The 9,786-nt window shown below is 35.6% G+C and overlaps 1 protein-coding gene across 1 annotated transcript; it reads left to right on the forward strand.

The window, feature by feature from the left end:
- Nucleotides 1–1,508: 1,508 nt before the first annotated feature.
- Nucleotides 1,509–4,298, forward strand: LOC136271548 (E3 ubiquitin-protein ligase TRIM71-like). Its single transcript, XM_066071776.1, has 2 exons — nt 1,509–1,648; nt 2,300–4,298. The coding sequence occupies exon 2, from the start codon at nt 2,342–2,344 to the stop codon at nt 4,010–4,012; it is 1,671 nt and encodes a 556-aa protein (XP_065927848.1). The 5' UTR covers nt 1,509–1,648; nt 2,300–2,341; the 3' UTR covers nt 4,013–4,298.
- Nucleotides 4,299–9,786: the final 5,488 nt, after the last annotated feature.

The following is a 9,786-nucleotide window of genomic DNA, read 5'->3' on the forward strand; positions in this document are numbered from 1 at the left end:
TAACAAACTTCTTTCACTATAATTAATGTTGATTAGAAAATTAGAAAATATGATGATTTCTCTCTAATCTTGGGTTTGATGGCGGACGGTCAAATAGGGGAAGAGATGCAGTGGTTGATCCAGAAGGAGAGTTTCGGTTAACAAGAGTTGCAACCTCTCCTTGAAATTGGTAAAAAATAAAAGGGAAGAGAGAGAAAGAAGTAAGAGACACTGAGTGTGAATTAACATCGGCCAAAATTGTCTTATATAGGAGAATATAGGAGACTGTTTCGGCAGTGTCTGCACATGTACTAATTAGTAAAATTATTTAAAATGCTGAGTGCTAATTTTCGTTGATGGGGGAAAATTGTATTGATAGAATCACCGGCCATTAATTTACGTACATGTATATTGTAGCTAGTGATGTAAATATTTAAGAAGTCTGCTTTCTTTTTAGATATTATATGCAAGAATTGTATTTTATGGTAGTAGAAACAAACTACAAGTACATGTAGTATCTAAATATTAAAACTACATGTTGTCCTTCTGGGTTTTTTTTAGAACTATAGTACGTTTTACTTTTCCAAAGATAACTACTCTACATGAGTATCCTGTATAACAGAATCATCTCGACTCCTCTTCCTTAAAAAGCCTAAAAAGGAAATTTTTAAAACAATTCTTCAAATGTAAAGCCTTGTAATAAGTACAAACATGTAGATGGTTTAAACTAAAAAAAAAATCAAAGAATAGAGATAGTCTTTGCGTAGTTCCAGACACATGCATGGCTATTTCGACATTGATGAGAGAACATCGTATTACTGTAATATGATAGTGTGCATTTCATGATATTGATTTATAGTTAAATAAAAATTGTAAAATTCCTATTCTGTTATGATCTACTTATAGATAAAGTATCAAACTTTGCAACATTTTTAGTGAACAATTCTAAGACTTTTCTTATACCAGAAACTTGTAAAATATTGCAATTTTTTCTCTAGATATCTTTTCTTCAAAATAATACAAAATTATTAAGCATTTATATATAAACGGGATGGCCAATATTGGAGTTAATTTCACGGTTTCATTTTACTCTTTAATGCATTGAAAACTTTAAAAGCTTCGTCACATTAACCTCCTAATCTAGTTGCAGGTCTGTAGTTCCCGTTCTCAAAAACCTGGTCGTCTATTCGATTCTTTTTTAGACCGGGGGCTACAGACGTGCAGCTACTCCTATTCGTACAAGTTTCGGGTCTTTTAGAGACTGCCCCTAAAAATCCTGCAAGTCTACATATCCTCTCCTACCAACGTGGACCCAAGACCGTGACTTGAGACAATGATGTTTTCTATATTCCAGCAAATTTCCCCGTAACCCCCACCTTTAAAAATTTTCTGGATCCGTGCCTGGGGGTGTCGACCCCCCCCCCCCCTCCTTCTCCGGCCTCAGATACACTTTACGCTAGGCAAATCCCGAAACTTGACTTCTTGAGAAAAAAAAAAACTCATTAACGATTATCATTATAATATTAACAACAGGTCCCATCAAGAAAAATGTGTTTATAAAGGAAGGAGGCGACCCATTGACCTACAAATAAAGAAACCACGTGACGATTGTACAGGTAACCAGACCCGGAAGAGAAAATATCCGAATCGCCATGTTGGGAGTGTGAAGGTTTGTAGTTTGTAAAATTGTTTATGAATAAGTAAAATGATTATAAAGAAATAATAATATAGAACACCACCATAACATTGTGCACATTATTTCACTGTTTTGCCATGGGTTACCGAAGAAACTAGACCATCGCCATTGGTGTCTGACGGGGGGGGGGGGGGGGGGGACCGACCAAGCAATCCTATAAACAAAAGTCGGCCAGACGGTGTCAGGAGTCCCCGAACCCTACCCCTCATAGAAAAACGTAATTTAATTCACAAAAGCAAAATTACACAAAAAATAGGGCTTGGACTCCCCCACCCAACTTGAAAAAGAAAAATCACCCCCACCCCCCCACCCCCAATATTGAGATTTTTAGGACCAGCTTATAAGATTGGGAGGAGACCCAGCCTGAAAAATATTCCATATAGCAATGTTACAAAAAAAGTACACTCAGACATTCAGGAAATATCTTTGTATGATACTCTTTTGGTCCCGTATACTCATATACTAAACCCATCTGTTAGTTGGGGGGGGGGGGGGGGCTTTCCCCATACCCATCACTGTGACTATATACACTTTTGACTTAACATACTAAAATGACATAAAATTAGTAATTTTGCTAAAACAATTTTGCTAATAATAAATGTAACTCTTCATTTGTTCTTTCAGAAATCATCTAAAAATCCAAACAAATTATCAAAGTGCCTGACCATGGACCGCCGAACTTGGGCCCAGGATGTGTTACGGTGTCATCTCTGTGAGACCCCGGGCCCCCCTATGTACTGTGACATTTGTCATATACATCTGTGTAAAGCCTGTGTAGGGGAACATCTCTCTGATGAATCCAAAGAACACAAAGTTGTGCTATTTAAAAAGAGGGGGCTAAATCCTAAATGTTCCAAACATTCCACACAATTATGTGACCTTCATTGTGAACAATGTAACATTCCTATTTGTGTGGAGTGTGTCTCCTCAGGTGAACATCTAGGACACAAACAAGTGGGCATTTTAAAAATACTAGATGCTAAGAGAGAAGCATTAAAAAAAGATCTTCAAGAATTAGAAAATACCATTTATCCTAAATACCAAGAGATTGTATCTAACATCCCAGTTCAGAAAGCTGATTTGAATAAAAACTCCAAGAAACTAACAACAGCTCTTGACAAACATGGAGAAGACTTGCACAGAGAAATAGACATTGCCATCAAGAAACTGAAATCTGACGTGGATGAATTGGAATCAAAACACCTGGTTGTCCTGAATAAGCAGGAAAATGAAATACAACGCAGTATTTCTGAAATCACACAGAGCATTGCTGATCTAAAGAAATTACTAAACTCCTATGATGTCAGCCTTGTCTCTGCCTACAAATCCAGGATTGCTGAATTCAGAAGATTGCCTCCTAAACTCTCAGTTTCTTTACCAAGATTCACCCCTCAAAAGATTAGCAAAGAACAAATTTATCAGCAGATTGGTTCTCTGTCAGCATTATCTATCAAAACAGAAGAACATGGCTACACAATGGATTCTCCTGGTGCTGAGTCCTCTCCCCCTGACAGACCACTCATTGATGTACCACGGATCATCACAGATATAAACACAGAGTATGGAGAATCTAATAGATTACGCAGTGTATCCTGTCTGAGTGATGATGAAGTGTGGACGAGTGGTAAGGACAACATGATGAGACTCTACAACCTCAACGGTAAACGAGTGAAGTCAATCCAAACCAAGTCAGGGAACAGTCCAGAGGACATAGCAGTGACACAGAGTGGTGAACTAGTTTATACTGATCCCAATGATAGAACTGTGAACATAGTGAAGAATACACAGATACAGACAGTGATCAGACTACAGGGGTGGTATCCTCTCAATGTCTGTAGTACCTCCTCTGGTGACCTCCTGGTTGTCATGATCACTGATGATATGAAACAAGCAAAAGTTGTGCGTTACTCTGGCTCAACAGAGAAACAAACGATTCAATACAATGACAAAGGACAACTTCTCTATTCATTTAATGATTACCCTAAATTTATCAGTGAGAACAGGAACCTAGATATCTGTGTAGCTGACTGTGAAGCCAGTGCAGTAGTGGTGGTCAATCAGGCCGGAAAACTCCGGTTTACATACAACGGTCCTCCCTCTACTACCAAGGTACCATTCAGACCAGCCGGCATCACTACAGACAGCCAGGGTCGGATCCTGATAGCAGACAAAAACAACCACCGTATCCACATCCTGGATCAGGACGGACAGTTCCTCCGCTACATTGACAACTGCCATTTAGATTATCCATGGGGTTTATGTGTGGACACCAAAGACAACCTCTTTGTGGCTGAATTATACACAGGTAAAGTGAAGAAAATCCAGTATTACATGTAAACAAACTGTGATCATAATATTACATGTCTACAAAGTGAACATCAAATGTCTATGTAAATAAACTGATTGTGTTTAAATATTATAATACATCACCAAACTATTTAGAACTATATAAAATCCATGTATTACCAAACCATGATCGTGTTATTTGTTATGTTTCATCAATTTGTTGTGACTGTCACAATTCAGAGACTGTGTATTGTTCATGTACATATGATTACTTACTATCTGTATATTTTACATGTAAATAAACTGGTTTTATATGTAAATAAATGTAAATAATCAGTATTTTGTTGATGTGGTTTCTTATATTATAACATTAAATGCTGTTGACATTTGCAAACATTTCTAATTCTTAGGTATAGATAGTTCTCTAACTATAGTGAAATGAAATATGTGTGCATGTATATAATTATATTATTAATATAACTATTCAATAGATAGGAGAACTTGACCTAATTCTGGAAAGAAATGTTTACATTATCAAGTGCCTTGGGATCAATAGTTCAGAATATTTATATATTATCATGATTATAGATTTCAGACTTATTGCAGGTAATAACGGTCTTCTTGACACTGATTCAAAAATTGACACAGATGCTGGAATTTGACATTGAATACTTTAGATACAAATCTCCTAATAATTAAAATATCTTGGATACTATATTCAATTCGAAGTTAATTTACATAGGTCAATCATAATCAATGGATGAATGAATCATTGAATTTTTTAAAGTCTCAGGCGCTAAGTGTTTTAATCTGGAAAAAAAATAAATTGGGAAATAATTAACATTGCACCGCAGTCAATCCTCCCCCGTGCTCCAACCGAATTAGGATTTTGATTTGTCGATACACTACCACCTCATGTTATATATATGTTACAGGCACGTAGCATCAGCGGGGCCTGACCCCCCCCCCCCCCCCCCCTTTTGTGCAGCAGAGATGTTTTTAAATGTTACATACAAAAAAATTGAATGAACATAGAGTTGGCCCCCCACTTTTATGGGACCATGTAAAAAAATTATATACTTGTCCCCCCCCCCCTCCCCCCTACCCCCCCCTCCCCCCCCCCCCCCCCCCCCCACGGATATTAGGATTTCAGAAAGCAACGTTTTCCCTTTCTTTAAGAAATAAAGAAATGAATTGATTTTTTTTTTTTCAATCCCCATCACCTAACTATCAATTTGCTTCTGACGCCTATGGTATTGTTTAATATATAGCTTACTTTCTCAAAGATCTGAAAAATGTAATGAAATTGTACATCAAGGCAAAATCTGTAATTTTAGTTTTAATATTAGTTTTCAAGTCGACAACACGAGTAGTTTGACATTTGACCTTGTTATTATAAAATCAATAAGAGTCATTTACTCCTTAATGGGTTTCAGCGATTCAATTTGAGGTGTAGCTAAAAAAGGATTCTAAAGATATATCATATGATATTGCCTAGTCGATTGTGATTTCCTACTTTAAGAATTGTCATCTTCTCCTTTTAAGGTACCCAGTATATACTAGCTTGATGCTTGGCTAGCAAAGAATTCATTATATTTGATTGTACAACACCCGGTCTATCAATTCACCAAACAGTTTTATTTTATATGTCTGAGTTATCTCCCTTTGATCAATATTGAGGAGGCTGGATGGTCAACAAGTTAACCCTCAGATCTGCATAAAATTTTTAGATATGATTTGTTTAAGTATAATCTATTATTTAGGAAGGAAAAAATCCATACATTTTACCTTCTAAGTTTAGTAAGGAAAAAAATCAATACATTTTACTTTTTTAAATTTGGGTATTTTCCTATATTTTTATATATACACCATCTCTTGTAAAGGAGACCAATACAGTATACTCAGTAACCATGGCCACGACTATCGAACCCTCTTAATATAACAAGCACACTAAACTGAAATCAAATTTGGTAGGCCCGCACAAAATTGCTGTGGTAAGAAGTCAATTCAGCCTACAGAGTTATGGACCTTTGATATCAGGAACAAGAGTGAAAGTGAAAACGCAGTGGCGGGGGCGAGTACCATACTAGAGCGAAAGCGGAAATAAAATAAAAGTTCAGCATTTACATCTGTTTCTAGAGATTTTTCCCATGGGGATCCACAGGATAGTTTTTTCCAGGAAAGGTCCAAAGTTTATTTTTTGTAATTGTAGTATAAATTTGATAAGTTTTAATTTCCCAAAAAGGGAAGGGGGGGGGGTAGAACTCCAAACCACACATTATTATTGATATTTTAAAGTTAATGTTATTCCGAAAACTAAATTTCATGGAAAATACATGCATTACACAAATACTGGAAATACACATACTTTAAAAAGAATGACTAAGAACAGATTCTGAATTAACATCTCTCTCTCTCTCTCTCTCTCTCTCTCTCTCTCTCTCTCTCTCTCTCTCTCTCTCTCTCTCTCTCTCTCTCTCCATTTCACATGTTAGTTTTAGCACTTCTATTAAAGAGTAAAAAAATTTATGTAAGGGTCTAGCTATGCACAGTCACTAATTTTCTTAAAGTTTATATTTCATACCTAGGTTAAAAACTCTATTGAAAGACACTAAAAGTTGGTTTCTAAAGGTAACTGTTGTCATGGTAACTGAGGTTAAAGATGGAAAAATAGCAAAACTTACCTACTTTGAAGCCATATTAGAAGGTTTTGCCCAATAATATCAACTATCAAACACACAAAACAACATTTATTCCTATTGTCATTTTTTTTCATAGAAGAAAATTGATGGAGAAACAATTGCCTCGAAACAAGAGAATTAACATTATTTTTCTGCTTGTTGCCATAGCAACGGTTCTTAATATTGATTTATAAATTCTTAATTTCACACTCATAATAGTGTGCACAAAAATGTAAGATTTGTATTTTAAATTCAAATGAAATGAAGAAATCATAATTTGAAATTTTCGTTTAGTTACCATGGAAATACTTATAAAACATGCGTTTATAAAATATGTGGGTTTTTTTCTATTGAAAAATGACAAACTTCTTCATAATACATTCTACCCTGGAAACCCCAAAATGTTGCCATTACTCACAATGGCATAAAAAATAAGCATAAAATGCCATTTTAAATCTTTACCCTCTGTTACCATGGCAACGGGAACACATAACATCAAAGAAATTGTGTTAGTTTTTTATTCAAACTGAAAAGTATGAAGAAAATCCGTGACTATGTGTGGCTGCCAAATTTTTATTGCGCAGATCTAGAAACTTTTCCAGGGGGTAATAGGGGAGGGGGGGGGGGGTCCAAGAGATTCCGATAATTTTATTAATTGTCGGAGGTGGGATCCCCCTCTCCCAACCCGATTCCCTCTAGATCCGCGTATGAATATACTGAATACTGTACCACCTTCCCACATACATGTATATATATAGTGAAGACTTGTAGCTTCAAGGAAACACAATCATGAATTTTTCAAAAAAAAATTTTGCAAGCTAATTTACCCTTGTACTTGGAGAAGTGGTTGTCACGTCATTTAGGCATTATAAGTTGTATGATAAGTATGTATGAATTGTGGGTAAAATGGAGAGTTCCCTCAATTTAATACAAAAAAATAAAAGCAAACAAAACAAAATCGAAACAGGCGTTTTCTTGAAGTAAATCTACATGTACGTTAGTTTAAACAACTTATCAAAAGAGGGAGCGCATCATCCCATGTGCACGAGGAATATCATGGTTTTTTTTTTAAATAATTAAGATCTATTTCTGAGTGAATAGCTATGTAGAACATTCATAACCAGTATTCATGTGCACATTGCATTCTTATGACTTTTCTCGCTAGTATTCATATACTTTTTCCTTTGTTCGCGACCATTTTCGGATTGCGAAAAATTCATAATCCATTCGATCTTTTGTTCACAAGAAATTCTCTCTCTCTCGCTCTCTCTCTCTCTCTCTCTCTCTCTCTCTCTCTCTCTCTCTCTCTCTCTCTCTCTCTGTATGACAATTTATTTACAATTACAGCTCAACAATTAAGAGAGCTCGATGGTCGTTGCCATTTTTAGACGGGTTTTCTCTCCTTTAGAAGAAGAGCTCTATATAAAAGGGGTGATATATATTATTTTTTTCTTTGCTGAGTAATAGCTTAATTATAGCTCATCAAATCTTATCTTAAATTCACAGGTAGATCTGATGGTGAACCTGTTGACCAACTAGCCTTTTTAAACGATTACATGTTTACTTATACTAACTTCTTTATATAAAAAAGATCAAGTTAACAATAAGCGGTTCTAAACCTTTGATGTCATTAGTAACTGCGTATATTTATCTTTAAACTCATGTAAGCCAGAGACTCCCTGCCCACTTTGCATTTAATAGCATCAGTAAAAAACAACCAGTAAATCAGGCTTGGGTGAAATCAAATCCATGGTTTTATTGAATGAGTAATAAATTAGTACACATAGTAAAATATCACACAGTTCACGTGTACTACATTTAAAAAACCAATGAGTAAAATAAAACCATACTCGTACAAAGCAAGTAAAGTGACCTAAAGGTCATCATGCGTATAACAATATAGCAGTAAACTCCGAGTGCAGATGTGCAAATCCATGGACGAGAACTAAATCTAATTTAACTAATTAAGCTAATCAAAACTAATCAATGTCTAAGAGGAGGGTAGGTGGGAGAAAATTTTAAGGAAAATGGCGTGGCCTTGCCCTTCGACTAATTCTAAGAAAGTGAAGAGAGAGAGGGAAGTGGGCGCAAATTTAGAATTCCCTCACGGCCTCTGATTGGTTGGTGCCATGCCAACATGCCAAGATCCATCGGGACCCCTTTTAAATATAGAAAAAGTGCCAAGGCGACCCGATGGAACTAACAACTCATGGTTACGTAATATTACCGCACAGTATCCCGAGACTAGCGCTGCTGACCAACCCAATAAACAAAGGACCCCCCGAGGCGCTGCTGACCAACCCAATAAACAAAGGACCCCCCGAGGCAAATAAACAAAGCCGGGTGGTCTAAAATTAGCAACTACGGTCAGCAACAGGCACTGCAGGCGGTAACAAAGTGGCAGGGTAGTTTTATGACACATGTATAGAATACGCAAATGGAAGAACATACGTAGACATTAATAATAAATTAAACAAAAATTTAATTAACTAATTTATCTACATCCAGCAATCCACAGAGGATGGTGAATCAGTCCTTGGTTTGCTAGTGATGACAGTAGCGTACGTAGTCACGCATTTGACCCTATAAGTGTATACGACAAACCAACGATAAAATGTAACTATATAAGAATATGAAAATAAATAAGTAAAATAAAATAAAAATGAAAAAAAATTGATTAAAAATAATGACGATATAAGTATAACGGGGGTCCTTGGGTATAAATATACCGGTATTCTGTAATATAAATTTGCAATACATACATTATTGCTGGTCAATATTAATTGGCACATAGCTTTTTAGGTTAATAATTTATTAAAATAAAGTTTTAAATATTCATAAATGTACAATCATGCAATTGTACATTTGAATTATATAATCTAAAATATACCGACTATAACATAAGTTTGAAAGCCCCCTACCTTCCTGCCCTCCCCTCTGACTTGCTTTAAATTTGATAAGTTGCAGTTGTTTTTTAAACCCAAAATGTAGAGTAAATTTCAATAATAAAAAAAAAAAATTCTCAGAACATAGGGTCATGGGAAAAAAAGGGAAAAAATCGCAATTCTTGACATAAAAATGTTTCTGATAAAAAAAAAAAATTACTTAGTTTTTTGTTATCATATTTTGACGTTTGATGATAGT

The sequence above is a fragment of the Magallana gigas genome, chromosome 9, assembly GCF_963853765.1.
Source record: "Magallana gigas chromosome 9, xbMagGiga1.1, whole genome shotgun sequence".
In the NCBI taxonomy this organism is placed as follows: Eukaryota; Metazoa; Mollusca; class Bivalvia; order Ostreida; family Ostreidae; genus Magallana; species Magallana gigas.

What these genes read in the sequence shown, in the direction of transcription:
- LOC136271548 (XM_066071776.1), top strand. Translation starts at nt 2,342, where the DNA reads ATGGACCGCCGAACTTGGGCCCAGGATGTGTTACGGTGTCATCTCTGT.